At 37.3% G+C, this 16,307-nt stretch overlaps 1 protein-coding gene across 7 annotated transcripts in view; it reads left to right on the plus strand.

The window, feature by feature from the left end:
* Nucleotides 1–16,307, plus strand: part of SUPT3H (SPT3 homolog, SAGA and STAGA complex component) — a 279,815-nt gene that overhangs the window by 129,827 nt on the left and 133,681 nt on the right. For all 7 annotated transcript variants that reach the window (XM_074820229.1, XM_074820226.1, XM_074820225.1 and 4 more), the window contains one exon: nt 11,214–11,298. In XM_074820229.1, the coding sequence (XP_074676330.1) occupies nt 11,214–11,298 (85 nt within the window). The remainder of the gene's footprint in view (nt 1–11,213; nt 11,299–16,307) is intronic.

Below are 16,307 nucleotides of genomic sequence, written 5' to 3' on the forward strand. Positions count from 1 at the left end.
AGTCTGTGCACCCACAGCAAGTTTGTTGATGATACAAAACTGGGAGGAGTGATTGACAGACCAGATGGGTGTGCTGGCATTCAGAAGGACCTCAACAGGCTAGAGAAATGGGCCAACAGGAACCTCATGAAGTTCCATAAGGGGAATTCCCAAGTCATGCTCCTGGGGAGGAATAACCCCAGCCACCGGCACAGGCTAGGGGTTGACCATCTGAAAGTAGGTTTCCAGAGAAGGTCATGGGAGGTCCTGGTGGACACAGGTCGGACACGTGCCAGCAATGTGCTCTTGTGGTAGCATCCTGGGCTACATTAGGCAGGCTGTTGCCAGCAGGTGAGGGAGGTAATCCTTCCCCTCTGCTCAGCACTGGTGAGACCCTTCTGGATTGCTGGGTTCGTTGCTGGACTCCCCAGTACAAGAGAGACATGGACATACCGGACCAAGCCAGTGAAGGGCCACTAAGATGATTAAGGGACTGGAGCATCTCTCATACAAGGAGAGGCTTGAGAGCTGGGACAATTCAGCCTGGAGAAGAGAAGCCTCAGGGAGATATTATCAATGTCTATAAATACCTGATGGGAGGGAGTAACCAAGACAGAGCCAGGCTTTTTTCAGTGGTGGCCAGTGACAGGAAAAGAGGCAGTCAGCACAGATTGAAATACAGGATATTCCACTTAAACATAAGGGAGGAAACATTTTTACTGTGAGGGTGGTGAAACGTGGTCAAACGGGCTGTGCGGAGAGGTTGTGGAGTGTCTGTCCTTGGAGATACTCAAAACCCAAGTGGATACAGCCCTGAGGAAACTTACTTGAGCAGGGGAATTGGACTAGGTATCTCCACATGTCCCTTTCAACCTCATCTGTTCTGCGATTCATAGAGTAGCAGTGGTATAGTGGTATCTTTTTTTCTCTTTTTTTTCCCATTCTCTCCTGCAAGACAGTAATTTTCCAGGTATGAATATAAATTTATTAAGGCAAAAATTGGATACATATTTCTTAATGCATATATTATAGTGCATTTAAAGAAACACTAATAAAAGTTGCCCTCTCTAAAGGGAAGATTTAGGATATATTTTTGTTTCCACAAGTTATTAAAACATCCAAGATCAGCTTAAGAACGTGATTCAGAAGGTTCATGCTTAAAAAAACCCACTTTATTGAGTCAAGATAGTGACCCCCATGGAGTTGGGAGACTTTAGCATCTCTGAAATTCATTCCCTGAGGATTCTGTGTTATTCTTGATTTATGGTAGCATCACAGAGGACAGGGTTTGTCTTTATGTGAGAAGAATCGGACTTTTCATTTGGTAAGATGTTAGACATTGTTATTCCTGCTGTCTGGCAGACCTTACCATTTAAAAACTCATGGTGTAAAAGCTACTTCCATTTGAAGGTAAACAAAGTTGCTCTTACAATGGTCTTGCCTTGTTTAGATCATACCTTAGTAGAACAATGAACTTAACCAATACCTTCGGATGTTGCTTTCCACCATAGTAATTGAACAGTATCTGTAGTGAAGACTATTAAGTAAGCATTAATATGTTTTCAGTAAGCTCAAAATAATTATTAATTATGAATTCTCTTTCTGGGTTTAGAATCTTAATAATTATAAACATCAGTGAACCTTATTTCAGACTCCAAATACAGAGTTTCAACAACTGTCTATTAGTTACAGGTGACATACCATTTTAGAATGTGATCATATCTCATTTTTAAGTATTTTAAGTCATATAATCAAGATTTCTTTTTGTATATTGTTTAACATCACAAGACCCCCCCCACTTCTTGGTTAAGCTTAGTTTTCAGGGTTTCCAGCAGTGAAACTTCTGTTACTTCTGAGATGGTTGCAGAGAGGTTTAGCTCTTGTTTCCATATGTTTTCCTTCTAATTTGCTCTAAATGTTCCTTTTCTCAATTTTATTCCTTTACTTGTCGCTATGTACTTTTGAATAATTAAATGGTATTATGTAATGTTTCCCGTTGTTTATACTTTTCAAATATCTGCAGACATCATCACGGCTTAATTTTATAGTGAAAAAAAAGCATTTTGTAGCTGAGATTTCTGTTTCTTCCTGTGCTTGCCATTTTCACTGCTATATAAATTTTGGAAGAAGCATTTTCCTTAAGCTGAGTTCCTTTTAGTAGAGATTCAATAATTTAATAATCAAGTTTCTTAGAGTTAATATTATAGTATTTAAACAAGTAAATAGGACATCTCCACTTGCTTAATAAGTAGATGGTAATTAATTTTAGTAACTTCCTGTAGCTTCTCTTGACTTCATAGAAGTGGGAGAGCAAGGAGCTACTCTTGTTTACATCATCAGGGTAGTGAGATACATTGCTCGGTTATTAGACAAGAAAATGTGACTAATTGTCTATGAAAGTATAGGTCTGAGAAAGGAAAAAGGAAGGTGTCCCTTCAGGAGTCGGAGAAGGTATCAATAACACTTTCAAGGCTTACAGAGATACAGGAATACTACGTGGGGGTGATGGGATGGGATGGGACAGAGGGACAGAAAAGAGCAGGTAGAAGAGGCAATCCTGGAAGAGACTTTGAAGTCAATGCTGATTAACTCAACTTGATATGCAGAATAACATAATGACTGTTATCCAGTTAGCTGAATACTGTATACCAAGTTATCTATCTACCTAGCTATATACCTGTTTCAATATACAAATTGCCAAGTCTGTACAGCTGTATATGTATGATCAAGTCCTAGTCTTGTGTCAGTCATATTTATTTAGATGCAGGATTAGCAGTTGGGACCATTTTCAGTCAGTGGCAAAGGTGTTCCAAATGTAGGATTTTGACTGGAACTAAGGCACTATATTTAGTGCCTGAAACATAGGCACTTCTGTGTGCATCCACGTGTCTCTGTCAACTCTAGGCAATTTAGGCTTTTGTATGTATGGTTCTGAGCCATATCTTAGGGAGCTTAATAATGTAAAAGCCTGCAGTAATTGATAGAACAGGTCCATGCAGTTTGTCATAGACAGGAGGAAGTACCCAGATTTGGATGCTGGGGAGTGCTCCCAGGTCCTACAGATTACATATAATGTACGTGGATGAACATATACCTTATGGTTTCCGATGTCCTCTAGAGAGGATTGCTTGAAATTGGGAATTGTGGGCTTTGTTGCATTCTCTATTAATTGTGGACGTAAGACTAACCCTATAGATTAAATAGGTTCATTTTAAAAGGCAGCATGACTCACAGTTGGCTCTTGGGTCTTCATATTAGAGAATGAGGCCATTCTACTCATCTCTTCTTGGGTTTTACAATAGCATGGTTGCATCGTAAAGTGATCAGAATAACACAGAGTGGCTCAGTGCAGCTGACAATAGGTGACCTCATTATTTGTCCTTTACAGCTCTTAAGTTAGCACAAGGAAGAATACCATCCTGGAGTAAAATGGACTCTCAAAATGTCCAGGAGTCTACTTTTTCAGCTGTTCTTTCTGTGAGGATGTAAAAAAAATTTGTATGCTTTGTGTAATTTGGCACTTAAATTTGTTAGTACTTTTCTGTAATGGGCTTAGTGCAACCCCTTTGTAAGTTTACACCACCCCTGTATTAGGGAGAAGCTGTATTTGCCAAAGTTAGTGTAGACCTTGCTTGATTATAGAGCACATGGACTCCACAAACTGAAGTCTGTGATATAGCTTATGTCAGCTTTTCTGGTTTCCTTTTCATATTTAGAACAACTCCCCTCAGTGCTGAGAGCAGATTTAGTTAGGATGGTGGTAAATGCTCTCAACAAGTCAAGTCATGGCGAAATGAACTCTCTCATTTGATCCCTTTTGCCTGATAGACAAAATGACTGCTTGGTCTAATTCTCCCAAACAAATCTCAGTACATGTAGTGCAGTTTGCCTTGTTCTTGCCCAGAGTGGGTGATCTGCTCAGTGGGGCTGTAGCCTATGCACAGCAATCAGAGTTAAGGAGCCCTGGAGCCATGATGGTGTAAAGTGCAAGTAGGTTATTTAGAAGCTGCCACACAAGCTTTTTAAAACCACTGTTGGGTGATTAGTGATGTACCAAACAGCACAATATGAATCTCCAAGAATTGCTTCTTGCAAAATGCAAGTATTTTCTTCCAAGTTTAGCCACTGAAGGTCTTGGCAGAAAAAAATTGGAAAATAACCCTAATTTTTGTAATTTATGTATTAAAATTGCTGTAGGTTTACAATGCTTGTTTTTATTTTAAATTGAACATGATTTTTCTCAAAGCTAGCACAGCTACAACTTGCAGTTTGATTTTATATCTCTCATACTTGAACTAAATCCTGGTAAAAAATTATGTTCAGTGTGATGTATAAAACGTTTGTAAACCTGGTTTCCTTAATCCAAGCAGATAAATATATTAACTATGAACTCTGATTGGAATTAGGATTACCTTTTCTTTTTAAATGGGCTTTCGTGGAAGTTACCTGCTGAGCAGATAAACATATAAATAGCAGTATAAATTCCAGTGATTTTTCAGGTAGCACTGGTAGAACTTGCTGGTTAGTTAACATAACTCGGTGCTTTAAATTGTTCCCTTTTTCATTAAGCTAAGGCAATAAGCAAGCGAGATTATTTAATTTTTAAACTAACGTCCCTTTACTAAGTTCACTGACAGTATTAGGAAGGAATGATGTCTACAACAATCTGTCACATCATCTCTCTCTGACATAATTTAGAGATCTTGTTTTTTACCACTCTTTTGCCTATTGCAGTTGTCCTTTTACTTTGGGCAATTTCTTCCTCCTGGATTTTGTTCTTTCTTTCCTCTTCCAGTCTCTGTATAATGTGTCCTCCTGTGTGTGTCTAATCAATTTTCTGGTTTGGCACCAGTCATCTCTTTCCTTGCTGACTCTACTTCTGCCTTGTTCAGCAACAGCCATGGCAAACAAAATAGAGAGAGAAGAGCTAGCTTTAGGTTTTGAGACTTTGAAAAAGGTACTATCCTTATCTTATTTTGTCTGGGATGTCTATTGCAATGATAGGCTCATTCCCCTGCACATCGGAAAGAAACCTGTAGTCTCCCAATTTGCTGTCATCTAAGGGACCAGATCTCCATATTTTTATCTTTGTCTTCATAGTCAGCGTGTTATGGCACCAAGCTGAATCACTTCAACATGATGTATTACTGATTTTCCAAAGTGTGTTTTTAGTGATTTTTAGTGATTTGCAGTGCTTGTCCTTCTGATATTTGATTTGCTGTAAGTTTTGTGGATGTTCTCATGCTCAGTACTGTAAAACTGACTTTCCTTGTCACCACCTGGTTGTCAGGTCTCTAATAATTTGTATATTTAGGAGGCCACTTGCTTATAGTATGGAAACATCTCTGAGAATTAATATGCTTCATATTCCAAATGCAGTCCTGCCAAACAGCTGACAGGAGAGAAATTTAGTGTGTATTCTTACAATACTGAGGAGACGGGAGCCCGGATATTATCCAGTCCAAATATATCTAGTAGTTGATTTGTCCTCTGTGATTTTATGGGAGCCTTGCCTGGTTTTAGATTTGTAACAGTGAGTTAGCTGGTTCTGTATGTGGTGAGCACTTATATCTTGATCATACTTTGCTTGGTTGGTCAGATAAAAATGCAGGGTGGGAATCAGCTTGCTGCTACAGACACGGGGTTCAGATGTCAGCAAGCAGTTGTCTGTGTGTAAGTTAAGTCTAGTCTCTAGGTTCTCATTAAGGGTTGGCTGAACACTTTCCAAGCCCCTTTGATGTCATTATGATCTCCTCAGTATATTGTTGTGTGTGCTTCTTCATGTGCAAATACTCACCTTCACAGACACATCTAAGTCTTATACTTCAACACATGTCCTAAGTTAGGAATTGCTGAATCCAGTAGCCTCAAGCTCAGTCATTCAGTTTTGGAGAGCCTCGATCCTCACACGCAGAGACACATATACGAACAGGTCTCTCAAACAAGCCCCAGGCCCCACAGTCTCCCCAGCAGCTGGTGTGGACCTCCTGGTCCCTCCAGTAGCCAACACACAGATCCTCTGGTCTCTCCAGTGTCCAGCCCAGATTTATGGCCACCCGGATACGTGGATCCCAAACCTCTTATCCTACTCACTGTCTACACTCCCATATACACAGTGTGCACCCACCCAGGTCTCTCCTGTTGCTGGCACTGCAGGCACATGGACCCCTGTGACCACAGTCCAAGTCCAGTTGCAGAGAGGAGCCCTCTGTGCTGAGGGCAGATGTATCTGCTTGCTCTGTGTGAGATCTTCACATGCATAAAACCCTCAAGTCTGGAGGTTCCATCTCTGCTGCTGCAAATCCTTCATGTAGAAAGAGAAAAGAAAAATTGTTGGGGATTCCTGGAAAAGGAAACAAATGCATTTTTTCCCACCAGTCTACCTCACAGCTTTTATACTTTTCCTAGGCTAGATTCATCAAATTTGTTCAAGGTGGTAAATTCCACATGAGTTGGGGCAGCTTTGTTATGGTATGAACTCAGTGGAAGCCCCAGTAAGGGAAACTATTTACTCTAGTTTAGCGCACTCCCAGCCACCCTGGTTATACTTCCTTTCTGGCCAGGACAGCTTTTCCAGGCTGTGGAGGATGGGAGATTGCAGCAGCTTTCTGCCTCCACGGTCTGCTCTCCTGGTGGTCTTGGCCACCTGGGGAGCTCTGCATCAGGGTTTGTGAAGCAAGCCTATGCTGTGCCTGCCCCAATACCTTTTGCAAGCATTTAAAACCCCAAGAAATGGAGCGAAGGGGGTACTTTATCTATTTCTGTAGCTGCCCAAGGTTTTGAGGTTCTTATAAATGTAGGTCCCTGCACCATGAGTAGCTGTCATACCTTAGCATGTGCATGTGTGTTTACACATAGTATGTCATGATACGTCATGTAGGCATTTTGTGTCTTGGACATTTACCCTTTTGATGAGCTTGTAATCATCGTTACAGGAACTTAAATAAATTAGAAATAGAAGCTAAAAGTAAACAATAAAAGAGCTGCAGCAGTCTTTTCTTTCTCCATGCTACTATTTTAATCCTCCTGTGAAAATCTGGGTAAATTGATAACTCCCTTGTAAAAATGTTTCCTTAAAACAGGCAAACCTTTGAAATTGGATCTTCTAAGAAGGCTTTGTTATTGTATGATGTGTCTAATGGGTGGATGATTCTATCATAAGGACACTCTTTCATATCATTTTACTGTTTTGATGTACTGCTAATGTTATATTTTGATATACTTCCACTTCAGCATTCACCTGTGGGGAAACAGCTCTTTTCTATTTTCAACAGAACTTTTATATGTTTCATAGGAAGACTTATTTATACTTGTAGTGAATGGAACGTTCTTTAAAATACTCTAATGAACCACTAAAAGCAAAACACACGTGAAATGAAATTTGTAAGTTACATTAAAGCATCAGGTTCAGTTTCAGTTCCCAGAAACAAACAAGGGCACCAAATTTTGATTTCTTTTTTTTTTTTAGGGTTTTCTTTTGGTTCTTAACTTACCTGGTATTCTGCAACTTGGCAAAAATCCGAACCCCCTGACTCTTAGTTTAGTGTTTTTTCTGCTATGGAGAAGTACAATGACTGAAGAAAAAAAAATGTAGTTTATTACTTCAACTGCTCGTGCATTTGTAATTACTACCTCTGGTAGCAAAAAGGGGTAAAAAAAGGTTGTGTTTGATGTCTTAAAGAATATTCTCCTATAAGCATGTTAGAATCAAGAAACATATCAAATACTATACAAATACAATTAACAAGTATTGAAGCTTTACTCTTTTTTTTTTTTTTTTTTTTTTAGTGTCTAAAAAATCCTGTATCCATTGCAAAGAAAAAGGAAGCGGCTGCGGGTAGGTGTGGTGGTTTTTACTTTTTGCTGAAACCACCATGCCAGTATCTAGTTTTCTGTGGGTGGGAAAGAAGTTGGCAGAAGTTACGTGGGAAAACAGTGAAGGCAAACTGAGATGGAAATAGGAAGGTAGAAAGAGTGTAAGTGAGGGAGGAAGAAAGTAGATGCATCTGGAACTTGATTTTCTATGTAATAAAGCAGTGCAGTTGATTTTGCATCTCTCTTCATGTTTCAGCATCAACTCTGACATATCCTTTTGCATCAGAATGGAGCAAAACTATTTGATATCTGTTGCAGATCAGTGTGCTGCATCTTGATTGCATCTCTTCTGCTTCTCATGCCATTTAGGGAACTGATAGTTACTTGTGAGAGAGACTTCTAAACGTAGACAGGGAGGGCATCTCAACGTAGAGGCAGTGTCCTGCCTCAAAACCAGAATTTTGTTCTTGCAATTTGTTGTCTTTGGAAAAGGAAACCAAAAACCTTTCATTTGTGTATGTAGAATGCTTAGTAAAACTGTGAACAAAAGAAATTTGCATTCAAGGTTATAAAGCTGGCAACCAGGCATTGACTAGTTTCTTACACAGTTGTTTTATTTTACATTTTAAGTCTTAGAAAGAAAAATTACTTTTAAATATTAAAAGGGGAGTAAGTAAAAATGAACAACATATTATGGTTGTGATAACTGAATTCTGCTTGGTTTTGTATACCTTGTGTGTTTAGAAAAAAAGTAAATTTTCCCATTAATTTACATTAATTTACAGGCCAGAAATACTTAAGTTTTATCCTATATGAGTACTTTTTTTGAATCTGTGATATTTTCAATATTATTTTACATTCCAGTGTTATGTGATAATATTTCTATTTATTTTTCTGTTTATATATTTCTATTTCTATGTAATTCCTATATAATATCCAGGTATTTGCAGTTTATAAAATATTTAATAGTATCTAGATTGTTTGCTGTGCTGTGCTTGTAGTCCAGGAGGTATCTGGCATTATAATTCATGTACATGTGCACTCCTGCATAACGGAGAAAAAAATCATTTGAGTTGTGCTCATTTTAAAGATGTTGTACAACACTTTATAAAACATGACCATCTTGTCTCAACAAGAGACAAATGAGGACAAATAGAGAGTGTAATTTCCTCATACTATGACTAGTATAGACCAGTGGGTTATGCTCAGATGTTACCCAAGTAGTTCTTGTTGTGCTCTTACACATATCAAGCTGAAATTTAATACCACTAGAATTTAAAATGATGCTGGAAGAATGCTGGATATAATTTCATTATTACATAAAGGGGAAAAAACCTACTATATAACACTTTAGTTGTAGATAACATATTGTTATCTAGTAGATAACATTGTTTTATTGCAGGATAGAAGAATGCTTTTGCAAGAAAATAATTGATATATTCAGTCACCTATGAAGATCTGAATGTCACTTATAAATAAAATTTCACTATTTTTATAAGAATCTGTAGTGTTATTTTTGCCTGTGTTATTTAATTTACGATGAATCTATTTTACTGTACAACTTCTCTTATTTTAAAAACTCCAGTTTAGATGGAGAGAGTACATTTATTTTAGAAATGGCCTGAGGAAATATTAGAAAGCATAACGAGTTGTCTTTCACTATAATGATGTTAAGACTGGAATACCATTTTTTAATTTTGATATCCATGTAATGATAAGATATTTTCAGTAAGCCAGCGTTGGACCCCATTGAGACCATTCTGGAATGAACAGCTTTATGTTTTAAAAATAATTTAGCCAGATATAGAGGGAAGGTAGAGCAACTAGTAGACATTTAGAATGGTTATTAACAATGATTTCATGAGTGCCTTTGATTTAATGAGACTTCCATTGAGGTATAATTTTATTTCAAAAATACTGTGCCTGTTTTAGGATTCTGGAGTACAAATACCAGATACTAGGACTGAGAGATTCAACATTCATAAGAGCTGTGATGTGCAAATATCCAAGCAACTGTAGACCATAGCTCTCCACCATCCTTCCACTGAATGTAGATGAAATGAAAAGTCACTTGAGCAAATTTCTTGAAGAAATTTATCCATTACTCTGGCTGATTTTTATTTTTTTTTTTTTTTTTTTTGCCACAGGTCTAGGAAACCAAGGGGTTTTGCTGTCACAGAGGGAGAGGTGTGGGCATATGAGGCAATTAATGTGGCAAGAGGACTAACCCATATGTCTAGAACTCTCTTAGCACTTCTTTATCCCATCACAGTCATGGTTCTCTGGTCCTTCATGCATAAGTAGTGGGACAAAATTTTATGTATACTATGAAACTATTGAGCCAGTTCTTGCTCCTGTTCATTGTAACATGATAAAAGCCAACCCAAACTATTCTATGATTCTGGACACTAAAGGACCTTCACTGGGTCTTCGACAGTCTTTCTGAAAGAGTGCAGCTACCAACAAGTAGTAAATCTGTCAGCCCCACTTGGATCTCTTAGATGTTTCAAATTAAGTACCCCTGTACTCTGCCTGGATCTGGAGCTGAAGGCCACCATACCAATTTCAGATGAATAGTTTCATAAATCTTTGGGGGCATTGTATGGGAAATGCTCAGGCTCTGCAGTGGGTTAGAGGTGCTACAAACTGAAGGTCTAGCATTCAGATTTTCCATAGCACCTACAGTCTCCTTTAACACACCAGTGATGGCCACTGCCCATCCCTGATGAAAGGAGCAATCCCAGTTTTAGCTGAATGACTAGCAGTTAAGAGAAGTGTAGAGAGCAATTCTTAGCAAGTGTAGAGAGTAATTGTTAGAGAAGGTAAAGCCATGCAAAAAGCCCATCGCCACAATTTCTCATTTTATGATGTGTTGGCATGGCTTTGCCTTTTGTTTGCAATATTATATGAACACTATCGTCTCTTTATGATCTCTTGTAATTTAATCTTGCAGTGTAGACTTTAAGGGCCTCTCATAGATTGTTATGTGTAAAAATGTTTACCTTTAATCCATGGTAGTTCCTTCCATAACTCAGCACTAGCACTTAGATTTGAGATAAAATACCTGTTAGCATGTTACGTTTTAAATTAGTTATTTGGTAATTTTGTAAGCGAAGGGGGCTGCAAATACAGAATTACTCCTAGTAGGGAACATGCTACAGGTTTGCCTACTCTTTTTTTCAAATGTTCCCAGAAACTGGATTTTCGTTTCCTCAATTTCTTGGAGCTCTCTTGTTCCTTTAACCACATTGATTTGGTGTATATTCCTTGCATCACACTGAGTCATCTACTTCTGCACTTAACAGGTGCATTAAGCTTGTTATTATTAATATTTTTTAATTTTTATTTTTGTGGAGACAACCTACTTTGTTTCTTTGTAACTCATTTTCATAACCTTGTAATAAACCTCTTTATTTCAGGTTTTCCTTAGGAGATGCTCGCAGGCCACTCCATGAAACTGCAATACTGGTGGAAGACATCGTCCACACTCAGCTGATAAATTTGGTAAGAACATAACAGATAAAATAGCCTTCATTATAAAACTCCTTGAAACAACATGACGTTTTTCATGATCAAATGACTAATAACAGATTGTTCTGGCTTTAGAAACAAATATAACACAGAAACTGAGGGTGATGTTCTGGCCTCAGTAATCTGTAGAGGCTACGGTTAGGCTTGCAGATAGAGAGCGTGCACTTTGCTTATGGTTATATACTGTATTTGTGTGATAGCTGCAACCCCACCTAACCTTGGGAATAAAGCTGATGTACTTTTTTGTTAAAAAAAAAAAGTCAAGTTGTTAAAAAACTGGCTAGTCATCTGAAGACTTCATTGCTAATTTTTTAATGTTCTGTTATTTGTGTTAATGCATTATTTAATATTTATATTCTAATATTCTTACTACTTGATGTTTTGATTTCTCGCAAAAAAATAATGCAGAAATATTGAATATTTTTCCTTATTGAAAGCCAATGAAAATGTTGTGTAAATGAGGCTATTTCTCATCTGTCAGAAGCAGCTCTAAATTTGAACTTCTCCATAGTTTTTATTTAAAGTTCAACACCACCTCTTAAGAAGTCAGCGATGGTATTTTACACCATGACACAAATCTCCAATCTGACATTTTGTACAGAAAGCTGTACTCTTATATCTCACCTGTAGCTTGGGAAGCATAACAGATGGGTTTTTTCTTATTATAGTGATTCTTCAAATGAAATTACCAGCATGTATGGGTATGGACATTATATGGAACTAACGTATATAAATCATATTAATATGTATTATAACTAATATTAACATATGATGAGTCCCTGCATCAGCTACAGCGCTGAACTGCAAGTTCCTAGATATTTTCTCTATAATGAGCCCTTTCACAATCAGAAGGGTTTTTAAATTTCAAGCTAGGTTCTGTTACTAAGTAGAATTAAAAACATTTGTAAACAGAAAATTCAGAATGGGGCAGACCACATATTATATCTATGTGTGTATAGATAATATATATTTATTATATATATATATGTATATATTTATACATATAATACTTTTTATTATATAAAAATATTTGTATAAAAATAATAATTTAAATAAACCTCCCCCTGCCCATTGTTTGCCTGCAGGCAGGTGCTTTCCTTCAGCTTTGCACTTAATCCAGCAACTGTTCAGTGGCTTCCTGGATCTCAGCAAACACTTTGGGGTCCCTTTCAGCTCTGGGTAGTTTCTTTCTGCTCATACCTCTGAAGCCTGGCGGTATATCCCTGTCTCTGCAGTCTCCTGGTGCCTTTGTGCTGTGGCTTCTTTGCTTATTATGCTCTTCTCAGTCTGTCCCAAACATGCCCTGTGGCTCCTGGGGAGGGGACAACAGCTCTCCCTTCTCTGCAGGTTTCTCACTGGTTAAACATGCTGCTCTAGGCATATATTTTTAATTCTTATTCTAGCTCTAGCTACTACAAAATAACGTTTTCTTTTTGTTAATGACCCCCTTAATTTATGCAAACCGATAGCTGTGGCTTCGCTCTTCCTTTAGCAATAATGTGGTGAAGAGTCTGTGCTTTTACATCCCACTGAGGTTTAGCTGAGATGAGCTTTACATCAAAATGTGCGTTCTGAGAAAATGCAACCTGCAGCCATGTGGTCTTTGCACTTAAATCAAAGCCGGGCACTTACTTGGGGAATGATCATGACCCAGGGTTAACCCTGCGTGGGGTGTAGGAGCATGTACGATTTCCTGACAGAAGGAAGAATGGGAACGGAGCGGCAGATAAACAGCTTTTCTAACCTTTCCCCTCTGAGCCCAAGACAGCACTTTATTTCTGAGGAAGTGAAAGTATCTTTAATAGCTCATTGCTTTGACCTCTGACATTCACATGCCGGAACTCTTAAATCAGGAGCTTTTTACATGCTCCAGACTTCTGATAGGGATTTTTGCACATTTGTCATCCTTAATAACTGCACATCCTTATTGAGCTGTTACTATGTAGTTTTATTAAATTTTCACTTTATATGTAGGTGTTCTTGTGGGTATATATCCAGTACTAGAAAAAAGCTATTTTTATAATTAAAGCTGACTGCAGATGAAAATTTATTGCTTACTACCTGGATTTTGTCATATTACTCATGTTAATGGACTACACAGTTCTTACTGTGTAATTTAATGATTTCTTCTCAAAATTCATGTCCATTTTGCCATCCATAATACATGTATAAGGCTAAACCTTAGAAATTACTTTTATGTTGCAATAAACCTGGCATATTGCATACATCTTTCATAGTAAACATTTGTAAGAAGAGCTTGCACTTGTTGATTAAGTCCAGGTTTGAGCTTCTGAATTAAAAAATAAGTTGCCAACATGATTACCTCTGATTGGTTGATTTTTGGTATCTCGCAGGTTTATAGTTCCAGCTTCCTATTTTCAAAGTTGATCTGAACTCTCTTAAATCAAAGTCTGGTTTGGACAGATTTATACGGTCACTGCTTTAAACCACTATATACTTCATGAGGTCTGGCTGTTAGAGCAGATGACTGCACTAACAAGTCAAATTCTTGAAAAGCAGACTTCTTTAAGTTCACATCACATTTTATGATTGATTTGTGTGTGTGTGTGTGTTTTGAATAATATGTACACTGCTTTACACTAAGTTAAATTCTGCTAAAAGTAGATACCAATGGGTAGAAGAAAATGAGCATCTCCAGGGTATGATTCATGTTGTCCTAAAATTAGTTTCCGAGTTAGATGAGATGAATCTCTTGAGGAATTTATTTCCTCAGCTGACTAATAAATGGATCCTTTGGTGACTTGCTGGAGTTTGAATATCTAGGAGATAGGCATAAAAGTTGAGAGATAAATTCCAGCTAATTTGTGTCAGAATGCTAGAATGAGTTTGGCATTTTTTCCATATATTGTAATTATAATAAATGTTTTGTTATTTGCATATCAAGCAATATAAAACAAAAAAAAATCCACCCTAGAATGAGAAAGTTCTGTACATTTTTTGTTCAAGAATAATGTATTTAAGAGCACAATGAGAATTCAAATTTTAATTTGAAATCAAATTCACTGTTGACTGATAGTATTTGTTTAGTAACCAATCTGTATGTAATTATAGATGCCTTAATGTTAAAACTGTATTTATGTGTGCTAAGACTAGAGGTTCCAATCAAGGGTATGTTCTTTACGGTTAAGCAGAAGTAGTTGGTGTCTGTTACAAGGAAAATTGTGCCTACAAAAAAGATCCATCAGGGAATGCAAAAAGATGTTAATCAGAAGGGGACAATTACTTACCATCTGAAGTGGCATTAGACCTCCTTTAGTTCATTCTTTTACCATATCCAATTCAATTTGCATGTGCAGTAAGAAGATTTTGAAGCATCATCTTTTATAATAATCTATTAATAACTATTCAGACCCTTAGAAAGGGACCTCAAAGATTTTGCTTTAGGACAAATCAATATTATTCAGCACTTTGTCAAGAAAAAGAGACTGGAACTAAGAGAAATTGAATAGGAATTTTTCTTGGCAATTAAACTACCATTGAGAGGTTTGACATCAAAATAACCGAAGTCTTGCACATACATGGATGTAAAAGCATCTGGAAATTGTTTCGTGTCCTATATAAGAAAGAGGAAAAGTCTCTCCTCACCTTGGCCATCTCCATCTAGAATTTGTCATGCTGAGCTGGATCATACTAAAATGTAGTATTATTAGACTGATATTAAAAGCTAAAGATCTCTTAGTATCTTGTCTTGATAGGACCATAGCTTCATGTTCATGCTTCAGATGTTGTGTTCAAAGGCTAATAGACAATAAGATCATGTTGTACTACTTAAAACAAAAAGACTGTTAAGGAGTTACCTTCCTTGTGCTGGGAATGTATCAACTGGCCATTTATTGTCAGCATGAACTGCCAGCAGTTTATTCTCTAGGCATGCTGAATATGGTATATTGGTATATGGAATATCGACATAGTGCTGAGGGATATGGTGTAGTTGGGAACTGTCAGTGCTAGGTTAACGGTTGGACTAGATGATCCTCAAGGTCCTTTCCAACCTAGATGATTCTGTGATTCTGTGGTAGTAGTAGTACAGACACCTGCTTTCACAGAATTTGATTATTCAATTTAGCACTAGATCAGAACTTCAGTCTTTTAAGTTTTGTTTCTGAAATATCAAACGGGTTCTGGGAAGAGATTAGGTTTGTTTTTACAAAGTAAAATACATTTTAGCAGTAGCACAGAGTTCAGCAAAGGAATATGAAAAATTACACGTTTGCACACCAAAAATATAGATGTGCTTATAAACAGCAGAGCCCAAAAGTCCCTCCATACTGGCAAGTACCCTTATCTGTCCATGAAAGACTGGCTGCTCAGAAGGAAGGCCACAGCACATGCCTTGGACTGCATCCTTTAAATATTTGATCTGTTAGAATTCTTTGTAAAGTGTGATAAGTCATTGCGGAGACTGTCATGAATGATAGAATTCATGTTAATAGAGTTGTGGTTTACTCCCTGTCAGCTAATGTGTGTCTGCTAGAAGATGGACTCTGATCTCTTCAATTGATGTCAAATGATTTAAGTCAAACCCACTCGGTTGGCTTTTTTAGAATGCGGTAGTGTCAATTTAAAGGAACTCAGTTGCCCAAAATTATATTGTACGTGATATCTGTTGGGATATTTTGATCATTTGCTTTCATCTTCCTATGGAAGAATTTAATTTCATACAACTTGTACTGCTACCTGATACTTATTAATATTCCAGTCTTGCTTCCATTGTAGGAGCATGATTTGGGTCTTGTGTTACATATATGCATATGTGAACTCTTTGCATATACACATCGATAATTTAAATTTTTCTGGTTTATTACTATTGGAAATTAATTATCTCTTACTCAGATAATATAATTGATTCAGAATCAGTCCTTTGGTCTCAACGGAAGCACAGAACACAGGTCAGCAGGTGATGGAATATGTAGATTATTTTAAATTGTGGCAATAATTCATAGTTAGAACACTTAGAGTGA

This window comes from Strix aluco, chromosome 3 (assembly GCF_031877795.1).
Source record: "Strix aluco isolate bStrAlu1 chromosome 3, bStrAlu1.hap1, whole genome shotgun sequence".
In the NCBI taxonomy this organism is placed as follows: Eukaryota; Metazoa; Chordata; class Aves; order Strigiformes; family Strigidae; genus Strix; species Strix aluco.